Raw genomic sequence first — 18,207 nt, forward strand, 5'->3', positions numbered from 1 at the left:
TTTACTCTCACCTGATCTTTAGGAATAGCTGTTAGGGGATTATATCAGCTAATTAGCAAAGACTTTGAGGTGAGTCTCAAACATTGTACAAGAGTGTCTTTAATGTTTCTCTCATCAACATGCTTTTGCACATCATTTTTGTTTTGAGGTCAAGGTAGTCTGAAAATTTGAAAAATTGACTATAGTAGAACATAATACACATAATACTGTTTCTATTCCTACTGCTGTAGACATACGAAGCTTTCAATACTATAACAGAATATATCGTTAATACATTGGCTCATATTGGCTCAGCTGCTTGTCATTTCGGTGTTCTGGAATAGTACTTCAAGTGCCAATTGTTTATTAGTTTTAAGCACATTTTGAAAATGTGTCAGTGGAGAAACTATTTGTTTTTCATGTTTGGGCACCCAACCATCTTATTACGCTGATGTTTTCCCCTTACGGTTGATACGCATGAGCTCACACCTGCTTCTCTAGTTATTTATATAGTTAATAATAGTTATGATTCTCCATTGACAACAACATTAGACAAGGGTGCCGCTGTAAATTATTTTGCTTGAGGTAACAACAATAATCTGCTCAGATGAAATTTCATACAACCGGATTATTTTCTTTAAAAATAAAATCTCAGCGTGACCAAAATGCTGACGTGCTTTGACTAGACTATACCAATACTTGGAGCTGCTTAATCAGTAAAAGTTCAGCTGCCACTGACTCAATGGTTGTTATAGCTGACCTCATTGTCATGCGCGTGACAATCCCATGCTAAAGTATCATTAGCAGCGGTGAAGGAGACCAGAATGCAACCTCACCAGCTCCAAATAACAAATACATTTCTAAGCATCTAGGCTTGGCAGCCGATGTTTGCCCTACCCACGTCTGTTTATATATAGTGCTAATCATTGATGCTGATGATTATACTAGGACCAGTTGACTTTTATTTGTTGATATTTGTCACATGTTGCTCGCTGTCATTGCTCTATTATTTTCTCATTAAATGACTCTCCGCTACTATTTGTATCAAAAAAGCTGCTACACATTTTTGGATGAGGAAATCTAGTTAGCCATGTTATAATATACACACAGGTGCATCTACATACTGGTCTTTCTGAAGTCCAGCATTGGCTCGTAAGGTGACAGCAATGAGAAATGAATACAGCGGTGTCATTTGATGACCACTGTCACTGGGTTATTGCTGCTTCTTTTCTTGATTAAATGACTAGGTCAAGTTCTTAGATCTTGTCACTCTAGCATTATTAGATTAGGATATATCACTGCTCTAGGCAAGTATGTCAGCTGTTCTGTCAGCTCATAGAATCACTCTCTTATCTCTAGCTACTTTCTCTATCAAGTTCACAGACCACTCGCTCTGCTAATGATTTTGGTCATATAACGGAGCATTTGAATTGACCAAACATAGACACTTCTTTACCATAGACATAGACACTTCTTTACCTAGTTGTTTGTTGATTAATAAAATACTAGCTGTTGTGATTCCTTGTCTATGTATATACGTGTCACACTCATTTATTTTATAGCAACATACCTATAAACTGTAAGATGGAAATCTATCTTGATCACCAGTTTGGATCCAGTCAGTTTGGTTAGCCAGCCACGTGTTGTGCAACTGTGATCTGTTATTTTGGTGTCGCAATTGTTCAGTGAGTTCTTGTCACAGGTGGATAGTTGTTATCTGATGCTAAGTTTCAATTGTCTTATTCTGTACAGACAGATGGCAGCTTGCGAGCTAGTGTCAATGTCAGCAGCGGCAGCAGCAGCAGAAGATAGGCTGATAATTTGCTTGGCTTACAATGAAAAGGCAGTTATACTAGGTGATTTGTAAATTTTACAAAGTTGATGAGAAAATCGTAATGCAAGTTGACATACCAGCATCTGTTTAAACCAGCAATATGTTTGTTTACACCCATCTCTGACAGAATCGGTTACAAAGCAGCTAATAGCAATAAGGAATCGACGCTTGGTATTTTCATTTCCTGTTGAAGGGTTAATCGTTAGCTAGAGGCAAGTGTGACCAAAGTAACAATACTAAAAAATTTTAAACGGACATTAGTTAAAAAGTACCATATGCTGCAGGTGATTAGACTACACAAATGGGTTAATCTATAACTATGCTAGTAGCATTCAATACTACCTACAGTTGCAGTTTTTGTTCACATGCATTTTGAAACTACAAAATTGCTGATTAAATTATCTAATTTCAATTCAAAGCCTCTCTCTAAACATTGTTGCAAACTGGCATATTTATTTATATTTCAATTTTTTAGAGCAGTACTTTCAATAACTTTAAATTCAGATCTTGATTGCTGAGCTTTATGCAGCTCATTTTTGTCCGTGCCCAATGGCAGCGCGATGTCTCTATGCTTGCTGTCTGATGGCAGCGCAGTGTTTCTATACTTGCTGTCCGATGGCAGCACGGTGTCTCTGTACTTGCTGTCCGATGGCAGCACGGTGTCTCTGTACTTGCTGTCCGATGGCAGCACGGTGTCTCTGTACTTGCTGTCCGATGGCAGCACTGTGTCTCTATATTCGCTTGCAAAAATGCAGCTCTCTACAATCGATGCATTCACTTCCATTGGATAACATTCCGACAGCGATAGTAGTACATCCATCTTGGGTTACCTTGTAAAGTATTTGTTTATGGAAAAGAAAACATTTACACTGGTTAATCGCTCAATTTATCAGGCTCCAGATATCCTCACAATTAGTCAAGCTTTTGGCCTCGATAGTGTTCAACTGAGTGCTATGCTTCTACGAATTAAAAATATGCCAGTTGCAATTATATTTTTTCTTTTGTCGGGAATTTCAGATATAATATCGAAGGTGCTCGTACATTTAACTCGGTGCATCAAGAGCAGTTTCATTGATTAACACACATTGAATAGGCAGGAAGTACATAATAAATGCGTTCCAGCTTGTATCCAATCACAAAATAGCTTTTTTGATCTTATACTTATGGCAAATGATCCATTAATACGCCATCATAGATATGAAACAGCGCGCTCCGTGGCTGATGCATACACTCATCCTTAATTGCCGCAGCAATTTTCATCTGTTCCCTAAATCTCACAGGTAACTTCTTATTTTGTTTATTCATGGTAGCCGTTTGTTTGTTTTAGGAATCCCATCAATTGTTGAATAATAGATCAAGTCATGGCATCTCTCAAGGTAAACAAGACCTTCCCTAAGGATAGTCTCCCCTCTGGCTGGTCGTCTCGTGCTTCACATTACCCTTTTCTTCTCACTTATTCTCTTTTTAATCCTAGAGCAATCATTAAATCTACATTAAATAAAGAAGTTATAAAGATGTCTAATGATGAAATTCTTTGAATGAAAAAAGATTTGCTGATTTGTTGCATTCGATACAGCTGATTGGACATTGGAAGGCGATTATTATGCTGGCCCACAAGTGATACGCGTGATCGCTTCATTATGCGACTGGCACTCGAGTTCGGGCAGTTACTTCTTTTGCTTACTGTATTAGCAAGCTCTCTTTTTCCATGCTTGGAAAAACATATCTATAATCACTGCGGCGTATGGTTGTGACTTGATAGGCGTATGTAAACAAACCTTAAGTGCAGGTATTATAACATCTCTGCTCACTGGCATTATTTATGAAATGGATATGCTTACACGCAGTTATATAATATTAATAGGGATATAAAAGGTAGGTGAAGCATGCAGTCAGTCTACACATTGGGGTGATTACAAACTCATTCAGACTGATTATACTGTGGTAATGGTTAGTAACCTATAGTTTTATCACTTTTTTGTAAGTGTGTACAGTACTCTGTTTGTCATTTTTGAACCACAAATCTGAAAGACGATTCTTGTAAAATGTGTATAGTTCCTACATTAAATCTACCTGAAAGTGTTTTGTTGATTAGATAATCGATTTAGCCATTTGCTTTTTAGGATAGGTTGAGCATGTTTGGAGTGATTTTGTGTATGTTTACGGCCTTCTGCGCCGCAACGTCATACACACCGCATATTATCATCATCACAGCTGACGACATCGTAAGTCCTGACATTTATGACTCGCTTTTACTACAGCTATACACATTTTGCCAAAAGTTCACTTTTCATTCTCATTTCTCCTAGTCTCGTGGCAATCGCTTGATGCATACCTTTTCGTCATTGATTCATTTGATATTAATTTGTTTTTTACGATGGTCATCGGTAGATAACATTGTGCAGCAATTCTTACTTATACTTTAGGCTTACAATACGCTTTATTGTATGTTGAATTCTTATTGACAGCCAGCCAATTGTTTGATATAAATTTACACAGGGCTACGCTGATGTAGGATTTAACAATCCAGATCTTGAGAACTCACCTACACCGAAGATGGATGAGTGGGCTAGAGGCTCAACGGTCATGAAGAACTATTACGTATCACCGAATGGATTCAGTACAAGATCAGCCCTACTGACAGCCAAACATCCTGCAGTTCTTGGTTTGTATCTATTCCACGTATCTTATTTACTCATCCAATCGCAATAGATTTAACTCATTTTATGTGCATCTAGGTAGCTTTTCATAACTTGAAGGTTTTTATTGAAACAACTCACGGGTAGATATTATCATCTCCTGCAATCTCTCTGACCAGTTTACCTAATTACTCGCAGTGATCTGGGCTTCTTTTTATTCTTTACAGAACTGTTTAGAGAACTCTTTTGGCACCTTTAAAACCGACTCTGATTTTCATTTGGATAATTATATCTAATGTTCTTGAATGCTCCATATCTCACATAAGGTTTTTATTATAAAAACCCGATGAAAAGAAACCACACACTGCTGATTTACGGCTAGTAGTTCTTTAGTCAGGGTATCTCACGTTTCCTCTTAAATGTTTTCAACTCTACTATATACAATGTATTTGATGTGTCAGAAATATTGAAAAACTGCCAATCATGCCATTAATCATTTGTAAATTAAAAACATTGTTAAATTCTTATTGAGAAAAAGATTTTGTAAAACCATTCAGTTAGTTATACGAGGAGTATTTGCTTTTAGAGTGTTATTATTGGCTTTATTTCTTCATCAGCGTTGCTATGTATTCTGCGTTACCATTTGCTTCTCTACTGTAGGCACACAATTTGAGATGCAAGACGCTACCATACCCTATGGCCTTGACCCATCACACAAACTGCTCCCTGAGTATCTCAAAACCCTCGGCTATGCCTGCCACGCTGTCGGTCAGGTTGGCATCAGCTAGCTAGCTCCGTTAATCAAGGAGTTGATATTGCATACTTCCTGATTACTTGGCAGCTCCTAAACGCTGGTCAATAGCGCTTAGCGACTAGAATTGATTCCCTTCTGTCACATAGCCCAAGTGCACTTGTCTTTTAGGTCAATAAAACTTGCATGGATTTTTATATCATCATTATTTTCTATGCCTCTGTAAATGCTTTTTATTTATGTTTGTTCATTTTAAAATCCTAGTTATGACATTCCTGCAATTTTTCACCTGGCTGTATGTCACGTATCAGACTTGAAAAGGCGGTTTAGAGCGCTGGTTAACGCATCGACTATTCACTTTTCTAGTGGGATCTGGGCTTCTACTCAAAGGATATGTTACCAACACAGAGAGGTTATGACACTTTCTATGGTTCTTACCTTTCCTTTGGTGACTACAATACCCACTCGGCCAAGGACAGGGTAGGCATAATGCCAATCACGAAGCTCCTATGTTGATGTATTGCAAGTTTTTCTCATAGTTTTGAAAAAATAGAGTTAGATAACCATTGCAGGCGGGTCATGAAGGTTTGGATCTACATGAGAATATGAAGATCGACGAATCAGAGGAGGGCGGGTTTAAGCCAGAGCTTTATTCTGGAAAAGCTGTAAAGATTATACAAGACCACGATTATGACAAGGTACTTATCGTCTAACAAACCTACCGTACTTTTCGGACTATTAACCGCACCCATATATAAGCCGCATTTGCTTTATTTTCAAAAAACGATAATAAAACAATACATTGACCTCTCCTTTGTATAGGCCGCAGAACTCAGGACGATTATTTTTAAGACGGCAGCAACTTTGCTAGTTAAAAGGACGCTTTTTAACCCAATGCCTAACGGAACAGTACCGCTAGGCATTGTTTCGTATTTTCTTTCACCGCTAGAGGCGTACTAACTAGAGATTCCGATTGATGCGCCTTAGCGATGAAAGAAAAAAACCACAAAATAGCCGCACCCTTATATAAGCCGCATGGCTCAAAACATAAAAAAAAGTAGCGGCTAATAGTCCAAAAAGTACGGTACTACAGTCATTGCTCTTCTGCTGCGAATGTCTGCATGATATGTACATTCTGCGCATCGAAAAGAGTCACCAAATTACATGCATTACTTTGATGGTTTGTGCATGATATGGCTAACATAGCTGAGACAAAAAATAGTTGAGAAAACTCTCCCGGATAGTGATGCATTTACTGCCTTCAGTATGGGTTGTTCATCAGTCCTTGCCCGAAATGTGAATGACCAGTCATTGATCTTGTGGTGCCTTGTGGTGCCTATTGGATAGCAGCCGTAAGGATTGCAAACGAGCTCACCCACTGCTAGATAAACTCTGAGATGGTCATGAGGAAAGCCTACTACTATCTAAACCCGCCATTTTTATCGACTGTTCACCATGTTTATTGTGGCTTCCACGGACAAAGAATTTTATTTTATCACTCTGGCTTGTTGTAGGAATTATCTGGAATAGGATATGTAGCCTGTGAATCTAAAATAAATACTGTGTATCTTATTAGTGCTAAGCTACAAAATCATTCCTGAGGGAAGTGTGTCTATATGATTAAAACATGAGACTGAGATGACAGAAACAGCAGTTGTGGTTGAATTCGGGTCAGAGCAGGGTCAGAGCACGTGCAGCCTCTGACTCAGGACAGCGGATATACATCTAGCAGACGCAATTTAATAGATTAATAACTAGTTGCAAAAACAGCCCAGTATTTGTCTTTTTTCCCCCATTTCAAATTTTATTTTTATTGTTGCTATCCTTGTAGCGGTTCAGCCGCTTGTCTGCAGTCATGTCCAAGTCATGTCCAAGTCATGTCCAAGTCATGTCCAAGTCATGTCCAAGTCATGTCCAAGTCATGTCCAAGTCATGTCCAAGTCATGTCCAAGCTATCCTGTAATACTTTATTGCTTATAGGTTTGTCCATATGTCCTACAATACTCCCCTTTTTGCAGCCACTTCATCTCTACGTAGCTCTACAAAGTGCCCAAATAGGTGACTATAATGTTCTCTGTAATGAGGACAGCAGCAAGCGTCAGATGCCAAATTTCTACTACAAAAAGTTTACACACATACAAGACCCAGTCAGAAGATGTTACTTGGGTATGCAACCCTTTCAGTAATCTCATTTTGCTCTCATTTTTCACAGTATGAGTGTTTATACAATTGATGCAGTTGCCATGGCAACGGACAGTGACATCCACCGCTCTTACTCAATTTACATGCCTACTTGCGGCGTGGAACATTTGACATTCTGTTGTTAGGTGACGACCCTTGTGAGAAGACATTTTTATTTTTTACAAACATGTTGCGTTTTTAAAGCATATTTTATAGAACTACTGCTCTGCAACACATGAACGGGTTGTCTATTGTAGCCCTGCTTAGCACCATTGATACGGCCTTTGACGAAATTGTGGCCGCATTGAAAAATAAGATGATGTTGAAAAACTCAGTCGTTATATTTACGGGTACCAGTGGTGGACCTGCGGCTGGCCAATTTGACTACAATGCTGCCTCGAACTTTCCCTTCAGGTAATTTTTTAGTGTTGTTTCCTATTATACTCGCCAAATGCGCAGTGCTTAATTTAATTTCCTCTTTTTAGTTATAAGTTCACTCTTGGAGGAATCAGGAGTAACCTTTTGTACCATTCTTGCTGATTGTTGGCTTGATCTGTACTTTCCAAATATTTTACCAGTGAGGATGGAGCCAGTCGTTTTCATTATAACAGTGTTTGTAGTCTGTTTTGCCGGTAGCAAAACAGAGATAGCTGTGGTTGTATTATCAAAAGGGATTAACTTGTAGCTGTGGCACTAAGGCTTTCTTTTTACTGGTTTTTGATATCTTGAAGATATCTGAATCAACATCAAGATTTCATAGCCTGTTTGGGTAAAAGAAGGAAATGATAGGCTGTTTGAATGCTTTGCCAAGACGATTGCCTCTTTACATTTTCTCGAAAACTTGTCTACTAGCTTTTACATATATTTGAATTACCGTAAGTCCTTATGCTCAAGCCGCGCGGCTTGTTGTTGGGCGCGGCTTCTGGTTTAAGGTCTAGGCCACGGCTAAAGCCAAGTTTTTAAAACTTACGTGGGGCTCAGGGCGGCTTCTCAATAAATGCGGTCTCTGCTCAGTTCCGCTGTAGCGAAAATGCCACGAATTGAGATGACAGCAGGTTTTGCGGTGGTTTAAACTGAACTGATCGTATTCTGGTAGATATGACTGTTTATTTTACTGATAGCCAGAATAGACCGTGAAGTCTACAAAAGTACATGTCACAATAAAACTACAGTGTAAAGCATAATAACATAAAAACAAACATTATATAATTGACATGAAAGTCACATTAAAACAAAAGCATTCAATTTAGTCAAATAAAATACATATAGGTATATAATAAAACTGACCTTTTGCCTCCGTAGGCCTGCTAGTCTCTCACTTATAATTTTGTCACTTATTGATAATAAAACTTTTTGTGCTGGGTTACTTGCTGCCCACAGCACTAAAACTGCTACTGCGTGGCTAATCTGAAACTGGCGTATATATATGTAAGAGCAAATATGAGTCAGCACGTACAATGTCACCATTAGGGAAACCAGTGGAAGTCGTTTAGAAAAACCGTTTCCAGTGCGGCAGCATGAGTATGTTTTAATAAGCAGTGTAATTATGGCATAACTGATATTTTAATGTGTTTCGGCAAGGTTAATGGGTTTCATGCGTGGCCCGGTGGTGGCAGCGAACTATAGACATTACAATGAACTGTAATTTGTGAGTGCATAGGAAATGGTACTACTAGCTGACTTTACACTTCACACTCCCACCTAAATTTGCATTAAATTTAAGATGAAGGGTGTTCAAGTTTTGTTTTGTATTATGTAAATATAATTGCCCAGTAATATGAATTCACTATTTAAGTTGCATATGATCATACGATAAAATGGACTATAAGCAATTGAATAAGTGTACTAGATAACATTCTTAAGGTGACACAAGCAGGATCAGTTTCTGTACTGGTCTATCTATAACCTTTCTATTGTCGATAGGTTTTCCCTTAGCGTCCAGATCTGGTGTTGCAAGCATTACTGTTGCTTTTCTCACTCGTGAGTCAGCTCCGAAATGTAAGGCAACTATCTTTCCAGTTGACCAAAAGTTCCTGGGCTGGTGTTCGTCTATGATCAAAACAACATCTCCCACCTTGAGGTTTGGCTGCGGATACTGCCATTTACTTCTCGTTTCTATTTTGCTTAAATATTGACAGTTCCACATTTCCCAGAATTCCTGTGCTAGCTGTTGGGTTTTCCTATACATGTGCCTTCCATACAGCTCATCCGATGTGAATTCTCCTGGGGGTGGTAAAATATTCTGAGATTTGCCCGTCAGTAAATGGTTGATCGTTATAACTGGTTCGGTGTCCGTTGCACTTATGGTTGAGAGAGGCCTGTTGTTTATGGCTGCTGTAATTTCCATGAAGGCTGTATGCAAACTTTCTGTGGTTAGTCGTCCGGAATACTTTGGAGTCATGCTGTTGAGGATACTTCGGATTGTGCGTATTTGTCTTTCCCACAAGCCCCCCTGATGACTTGCTGAAGGCGTATTCATTTTGAACTGTATTTTGTTGTCTAATAAAAATTCTTTGGCTCTGGAGTCTTTCATTTCTAATAGATCCCTTTCTAGCTGATTTCTCCCACCAACGAAATTTGTGCCATTATCACAGAATATTGTTCGTACTTGTCCTCTTATGGCTTGAAACCTTCTCAAAGCTTGCAAGAAACTATCAGTTGTCAAGTTGTCAATCAGTTCAATATGGATACCTCTGGTATAAGTACATGTGAACACTATGCCCCATCTTTTAATCTCTGACCTACGCTCTTTGACAAGAAAGTGACCAAATACGTCGAGCCCAACGTGAGTAAATGGCGGAGAAGGGGTGGTGCGTTCTTCAGGTAGCAATCCCATGATCTGCTCTGTCGGTCTGCTTCGCTGTAGACGGCACTTGACACAGTTAAAAACAATTGATCTCGCTAGGGCTGTAGCTCCTGTGACCCAGTAGCCAGCTTGTCTGACTGCTGACACAGTCACATTAGTGCCTGAATGATGAGTGGACTGGTGAAAGTGGCTGATGAGCAGTTTGGCTAAGTCTGTTTTGGGAATGATTAGCGGCCGCTTTTCTTGAAAGGTTAAGATAGACGTCGACCTACTATTGACTCGTAGCAATCCAGACTCATCAAGAAATGGTGTCAAACTGCGGATTTTGCTGTCCTTGTTGATTTGTTTCCCAGCTGCTAACTTCTTGATTTCTTGCAAATAAGTTGTTTGTTGTAGTAGTCGAATTATAGCTGTCTCAGCGTCTTGCATTTGCTCTACGGAAAGTTTCAACACTTTCTTCAAGCTCTTGTTTCTTAAAATGGATTGAACGTTTGCTATGGCTCTAACAAAACGTCTCCACGAGCTGAATTTCTTTGAAATTGTCTCAATGAAGGATTCTGAGGTACTTTTGACCATTAACGCTGTTTTAAGGTTCTTTACCTCTGGGTCGTTTTTTAAAGTTTCTTGATAGTCTTTGTCACTCTTTACTTGTTCATCGATAGTAAGTTGCTGGAGAAAGGCTGGTCCTTTGTACCAATTGCTTGCTGCTAGTTGTTCGGCTGAAGCACCCCGCGATACAATGTCGGCTGGATTTTCAACTCCTGAGATATGGTACCACTGGTTGGGGTTGCTGCTCTCTCGGATCTCATTAACTCTGTTTGCTGTGTACATGCGGAATTGAGTATCACTGTTCTTAATATATCCCAAGGTGGTTGTAGAGTCTGACCAAAAGTATTCTTGGTCAATATGTGTCTGCAGCTCTGTTCTAATAAAGTTGGCAAGTCTCACCGCTTCCACTGCTGCTTGTAACTCTAAGCGAGGAATCGTTAGCCCTTTGACAGGTACTACTCTAGATTTGGCAGAGATCAGTGCAACGTGCACTCTTTGTTCTTTGTTGATAATCCTCAAATAGGCACAGGCACCAAACCCTTGCAAACTTGCATCACCAAAATAATGCAGCTCACTTCTGAGAGCCTTCCCAAAACCAGCTGGTTTTAGACACCTTGGTATTTTAATGTTTTGGAGTTGGTCAAAACCATCATTCCATTTTCTCCATTTTTCTTGTAAATCAGGGGATACGGTTTGGTCCCAACTTTTGTCCTCTTTGCAAGACTGCTGCATCAAGATTTTTCCTTGAAGGGTAAAAGGTGCGATAAGACCAATAGGATCGTACAATTGGGATACAGAAGAAAGAATGCCCCTTTTAGTAGGTGGCTTCTCAGTCTTATTGTTAGTAAAGGTGAAGGTGTCACTGTCTGTGCACCATTCCAGGCCAAGTGTTCTTTCTGAAGGTAGTTTGTCTTTGTAGATGTCGAGTCCTTGCAAGTTCTTGCTTACTTCAGTGTTTGGGATGGTTTCAAGCACATTTCTGTTGTTGCTGAGAAACTTGTGCAAACGAAGGTTGATTTTTTTGCATATGCTCACTGCATTCTCGATCAAGTCTGTGGCTTCCTGTTCGGTTTTGACGCTAGTTATGCCATCATCTACATAAAAGTCATTTATGATGAACTTTGCTGCTTCGGGATATTTGTCTGAAGAGTCGGCTGCTACCTTGTTTAGAGCAAAGGTAGCTACTCCTGGAGAGCTCGTAGCTCCGAATAGATGTACAGTCATCCGATACTCTTTGACAGTCTGCAAATCAGCCTCTACCCACAAAAACCGTAAATAGTTTCTATCCTTTTCATCGACTTTGAAATTGTGGAACATCTTCTGTATGTCGCATGATATGGCTATAGGTTCGCGACGAAATCTTAATAAAATTCCACGCAAGCTGTTCATTTGGTCAGGCCCAGATAGCAGTTCTTCATTGAGACTTCTGTTTCCATACCTTGCACTGGCATCAAATACAACTCGAAGACTTTGCTTTTTAGGATGAAATACAGCGAAATGTGGTAAATACCATGTCTGCCCTTCAGGTGTGCTTCCGTCAGGCACAGGTTCTGCGTGTCCACTGTTTATCATATCCTGCATAAACTTGAAATACTCACTCTTTAGAATGGCATCACCCTGCAATCTTTTGATGAGCTGTTTAAGTCTTTTCAAGGCTTGAGACTTGTTGTTTGGCATGTATGGAGTAGTAGTAAAAGGTAATGGTAACGAAAGAGAACCATCATCTGTTGTTTTAGTTCCACTTTCTAGTATTTTCAGAAAGGTCATGTCATTTTGCGACATCTTTCTTTGGTCGTTTATGTCATGAAACTCATCGTTTTGTGTAGCGAAACAGCTCGATGGTAGTGCATCAGCACTTGGATTTCCTCCACATAGTGTCCAACCTAAAACTGTTCTCATAGCAAACGGCTCTGACGCATCTGCAATTATCGACTCATGTGGTGCTAATAGGTGAGAATTGTCTCGTCCAATCAGCATGTCTACAGCAAGGTCCAGCTTTGGTGAGATGAGGTGGGCGATATGACTCAAATGAGGTATGGATTTGGCTACCTTTTCGGTTGTATTTGGTTCTCATTGTGAGGTATAGTTTTTTGTTCTAGCGCAACAATTGAAAAACTAGAGCTATCTGCTGCTGGTCCAGTTCCTTTAATGGAGAACTTATACTTCTTTCTGTACCTAGTTTCTTCTCCTGCCAAAGTACATATTGTAACCTTTTCTGGTTCACCATAAGATTTCAGCTTTATCTGATCTACAGCATTTTCTGTGATATATGTTGTGTCAGATCCATTGTCTAGTAACGCATAGACTGTCATTTCGCGTCCATTTCCTGATAAGATTGTTACTGGAAGAAGCATACTTAGTAGTCCGATTTGGTTGGGTTGTTTAGCCATAGCCACAATATGTTGCTTAGATGGTTGAGTTGAGTCTTTAGGGCTTGCTTGCGAGCTCTGAGCTACGGGCATTTTTTCTGTTTTGTTGTACTGCTGAGGCTTTTCACTTTCCCAATCGCTGCGTGATTTATGGAGACAATCTGGATGTCCACGTTTACAGACCTTGCACTTCCACCGATTAGAGCATTCATTGTGTTTGTGATTACCCTTTCCACAATGGAAACAGAGGTGATTTTCCTTAAAGAACTGCAAGGCTTCTTCGTATGTGGCCTTGACAAGCAAATTACACTGGGCTGTATGGTGATTGTATTGATCACACTTCTTGCAATACTTGGTCGATTGTTCTGTTGTCATGCTTTTCCTGTCTTTCGATGTTGAAGCTTGCAATGTTTGCAACTGCTTCGAATTTGCTCTTCTATTTAGCTCCGAAAACTTGTCACTGCGTGTACTTTCTTTGGTTCCCAAAATGTTAGCTGTTGAAGCTTCCTCATTAATGAGCTCCTTGAATATGCTGAAGGGAGGGTAGTCATCATAGTCTTTTTCATACTTACGTATTTGGTACTTCCACTTGATCTTTAACCAGTCAGGCAGCTTCTCGAGCATTTCTTCGTTGCTTTCAGATTCATCAAGACTGTTCAAATGTGAGACTGTTTGTTTTGCGCTAAGTAGATGACTGAGAAAGTCTGCAAACTGTTGCAATGCTTGACCATCCCTGTTTCCTATTTTAGGCCAATCTTTGAGTTTTTTCTTCAGATGACGAGCTATGTTCACTTTTTTCCCAAATCGTTCTTGTAAGAGTTTTCTTGCTTCAGTATACGAATTTAATGAGTCATCCAGCAAAAAGCCTTCAACACATCGGCGGGCATCGCCACTGATAAACTTCTTGAGTATGCGCATCTTTCTAGCACTTGTTGTGATGCCTTCTGCGTCGAGAAATTCATCAAAATCGGATTCCCAATCTCTAAACTTCATCGGGTCTCCGTAGAAGATTGTGGGTTCAACAATAGTACGTTTTGTAATTTTTACTGCTTCTGTGATGGAGTTTGTTAGTCGTTCTAGAGCACCGTACTCCTGACTCGTGCTTGTGAGCTTTGGTGTCGATTCCTGTGAGAGGCGATTGCTTGCGTGTTGTGTTGGCGACGACTTCACAACTGACCTAGAGAGAACTGGCTGCTCATTTAAACTTCGAGAAGGAGATTGCATATCAATGGTTGTTGGCATCTCCACTTCTGCTGATTGGTCAAGTTCAACACTGAGTGGTTGACTAGTAACTCTTCTCAGTGTTGGGTTCAACCGTTCTTGAAATGCTCTTCTTGCTTCTGCTTGCCTCTTCCTTTGCTCCTCCAGCATTGCTAGCCGTCTCTCCATCTCTTGCTCTATTAAAGCTTTCTCCTCCTCTTCCTTAGCTTCGATCTCATCCAAAAGCGCATTTAATGATGCAACATTTTCTTCTCGCTCGCTGCGATAAATTGCTCTCAGGTTTTCAACTTGTTCATCTGTTTTATTATTACACAGAGTATAAAATTCTTCACAAAGCAATTGTATTTCACTACCATCATCTTTCTCAAGGTGAGACAAATATGTATACAATGCATCATAATCAGTTCTGTCTATGCTAGAAAAACTCTTTTCAAAAGAATCTAGCTTTGAGCTAATCACACTGATTATTTCTGTCTTTAGTTGGCTGGCTTTATTCTGTTTACTTTTTTCAGATGGCTTTCTATAGCTTCGCTGTTTTACAACATCTATACTGCTCAAATGTGTCGTACTTTGTTCACTAGCTGCCATGCTTACAGATTGTGCCTCTGCACTTTCTGTTTCAGTTACATTTTCAAAAGAATTTGTCGCATGATTTTCTTCATCAGCCATCATTACTCAACAAGGTGGCACACCAAGTATTATGTGTAAAATCAAGGTTTCTAATAACTGTGATGAGTATTGCACTTGGTTAATTATTGCTGCTGCCAAATCTGCACGCAATTACCCACGATGCCCGGCCAGCAAACCACAAAATATGTAAGGATTGCGATGAGTTTGTGCCAATATTAATAGCCTATTAATTCATCTCACGCGCGAGCGACAATAGAACGGCTGACTAAACTTCTTCCACCGTAACCACAAACGCTGGTGACACTCTAGCTGCTTTTAACAATTAACGAACACAAATTTTATGTAACTGCCTTTCAGATTAGCCAGCACGGTTTACAATATGATTCTAAATAAATCAAAACCAAGTTGTCTAAACGAAGACTGATAGCAAGCTTGTTCCAAGTTACTAAAACTGGAGTTGAGAGCAAGTTTGAAAAGAAAGCTTGCAAAAACACTGATTGAAAAATAAGAATAGAAGTAAATTGCTTATCTGTTCCTGTTGAGGAGAGTTGGGATGCTGTGGTTTTCTGCTGATGCAATAAGTAACTGCCTTTTGCTGAGTTGACTGCTTTAAGACGATAATGTCCTGTACTGATAAATGTTACGTATGCTGATTCTCTTGATATACTGATCGACTGCTGTGGTTCTTTCGTTCCACGAATAACTGGTTGTTCAACAATTCTAACGATATGTCTCTTACGTTGAATAGCTGACTGTTTTCTGATGATCCAGAAGATTTGTTGCTTCTGTGCTGATTTACTGATTGTTTCTTATTCCACCATAGGATAAGACTTCACTGTAGCGAAAATGCCACGAATTGAGATGACAGCAGGTTTTGCGGTGGTTTAAACTGAACTGATCGTATTCTGGTAGATATGACTGTTTATTTTACTGATAGCCAGAATAGACCGTGAAGTCTACAAAAGTACATGTCACAATAAAACTACAGTGTAAAGCATAATAACATAAAAACAAACATTATATAATTGACATGAAAGTCACATTAAAACAAAAGCATTCAATTTAGTCAAATAAAATACATATAGGTATATAATAAAACTGACCTTTTGCCTCCGTAGGCCTGCTAGTCTCTCACTTATAATTTTGTCACTTATTGATAATAAAACTTTTTGTGCTGGGTTACTTGCTGCCCACAGCACTAAAACTGCTACTGCGTGGCTAATCTGAAACTGGCGTATATATATGTAAGAGCAAATATGAGTCAGCACGTACAATGTCACCATTAGGGAAACCAGTGGAAGTCGTTTAGAAAAACCGTTTCCAGTGCGGCAGCATGAGTATGTTTTAATAAGCAGTGTAATTATGGCATAACTGATATTTTAATGTGTTTCGGCAAGGTTAATGGGTTTCATGCGTGGCCCGGTGGTGGCAGCGAACTATAGACATTACAATGAACTGTAATTTGTGAGTGCATAGGAAATGGTACTACTAGCTGACTTTACACTTCACATCCGCACTATAACCAAAGAATCGCAGTCATGATACACTTTTATGTACGGGGTTTTGGCGACCTACTCATTTATTTTCAAGGTCATGTTTATGGAATACTTTAGAATAAAGAAGAATTTATCGCTCATGTTTAACTCACCACAGTCATAGGTAATTAACACCTTTTTATTCTTGACCGTTATCTTTCCATAAACGTGAAGCCCTCTAATAGTGCAATAAAAATCTAGCTGAGACATGGCAAATAAGTTATTGATGCAAGGGTTTAGGAATTTTAATTCGAACTTGGAAGCAAAAGAAAATTCTTTTTACGTGTATTGATGTAGCCTAGTTTCTTATTCAAGAGGACGGGGGTATAGCGAAACCCGTCTTAATACTCTCGCTCCCGAAAGGGGTCAAGGACGACAAAACCTCAGTCATTAGCCGCGGTCTGTGGGTGTACGCGGCTTGTTGGAGAACTATTTTTTCTTTCGTGAGTCATCTGTTTTTGAGCACAAGCCGTGGGGCTTGAGCATGAGGACTTACGTTACTCCATATTTATTCATACGTATTACCTTTTGATGTTTTCGAATTAAAAATGAACTTATACAAGATTGTAGTAGATTTTATCAGCATTTTTCTATCATTTAAGATTTTTTTGATGTTTGAGGTGATCTGACTGCCAGGATGTTTCAAGATTAAAATCAACAAAACTTGATTGTGGGTGAAATACTCAGGAAAAAATAGGTGCCAAAGTGACATCACTGGTTGCCCAATTGCCTGTCTTTATCGTTGTTGAAATCGGCTATTACATACAAGCTGTAGCGTTTCCACTTTGTTGGCCTCCGTGCCAAAGTGCAATTATAGACTTCATAATAGCACTTTTGCTTGAATCGGAGCATTTCAAAAAGGGTCTCATTCAAGCTATTATATCTCTGGACTGGGAAGGTCTACAAAGACAAAAATTATACCAACTTGAAGCTTGATGCCTTAGCTTTACATTAATATTATTTTCATTTGCACCACTTCAATGGTGTAAATGTACTTTCAAATTTGCTAAGAAATGCTCACACCAATAGCATGGAAAACAGCATAGCATAAAGATAGCTAAGCTCATGGACATGAAGCCATCCTGTTAGGCTTGTTCACTCACCACAGGTATAAGAGGGCAGTGCTATGCTCTGTACACATAAATGTATGCCTGAGGTGTGTGTCTTGCCTGGCTCTCCCATTGTACATTTGCCAACATAGCATAATCACTGCCACTGCAAAGTTTATGCCACGGGCTCAGTTGGCCAGCGTCTGATTGCGTGTTTTAGAGGAGCCAAGCTGACAGGCTGGGAGGGGGCTGTGAGAGGCGTGGCCATGGTATATACAGATAGAGCGAACCAAAATCATCAAACAATTTCAAACTGCATGTTCCATGTTTCTGATTGGATACCAACTTTACTAACCCTGTACAAAAACACTACAGGTTAGTACAATATATTTTCTGCAGCATGCAATCTCCACCTTTTTTAGCTTGCATGTGCAGAATTTGATGATTACAATCTAGTTAGATATCTTGAGCGTTCTCAATATGAGATGGCACATATCGCTTATAAATTGTATTTGTTGTAAGCTATTGCATCTTTTAAATCTAAACACATAAATTATTATACTATTAACACTATTACGCTCCTCGGCAGACAGAGTGCTACCTGTTTGGGAAACCTGCGAGTACAAGGGTTGTCGAGAGTTTTATCCAAATTATTATTATTTTA

General features: G+C 39.4%; 1 protein-coding gene across 4 annotated transcripts in view; it reads left to right on the forward strand.

The window, feature by feature from the left end:
• The window catches only part of LOC137409436 (arylsulfatase J-like), a 21,486-nt gene continuing 3,279 nt past the window's right edge, over positions 1–18,207 (forward strand). Inside the window, exons 1-11 of one of the 4 annotated variants that reach the window (XM_068095562.1) lie at positions 1–69; positions 1,542–1,664; positions 3,141–3,189; positions 3,937–4,038; positions 4,313–4,478; positions 5,113–5,225; positions 5,570–5,683; positions 5,776–5,901; positions 7,222–7,369; positions 7,642–7,798; positions 17,764–17,918. In XM_068095562.1, coding sequence (XP_067951663.1) covers positions 3,175–3,189; positions 3,937–4,038; positions 4,313–4,478; positions 5,113–5,225; positions 5,570–5,683; positions 5,776–5,901; positions 7,222–7,369; positions 7,642–7,798; positions 17,764–17,918 — 1,096 coding nt within the window. In that variant the 5' untranslated portion in view covers positions 1–69; positions 1,542–1,664; positions 3,141–3,174. Of the gene's footprint in view, positions 70–1,211; positions 1,227–1,541; positions 1,665–3,140; positions 3,190–3,459; positions 3,603–3,936; positions 4,039–4,312; positions 4,479–5,112; positions 5,226–5,569; positions 5,684–5,775; positions 5,902–7,221; positions 7,370–7,641; positions 7,799–17,763; positions 17,919–18,207 lie in introns of those variants that run through there. The other 3 variants (XM_068095563.1, XM_068095564.1, XM_068095565.1) reach the window with 3 other exon arrangements.

The sequence above is a fragment of the Watersipora subatra genome, chromosome 1 (genome assembly GCF_963576615.1).
Source record: "Watersipora subatra chromosome 1, tzWatSuba1.1, whole genome shotgun sequence".
Classification (NCBI taxonomy): domain Eukaryota; kingdom Metazoa; phylum Bryozoa; class Gymnolaemata; order Cheilostomatida; family Watersiporidae; genus Watersipora; species Watersipora subatra.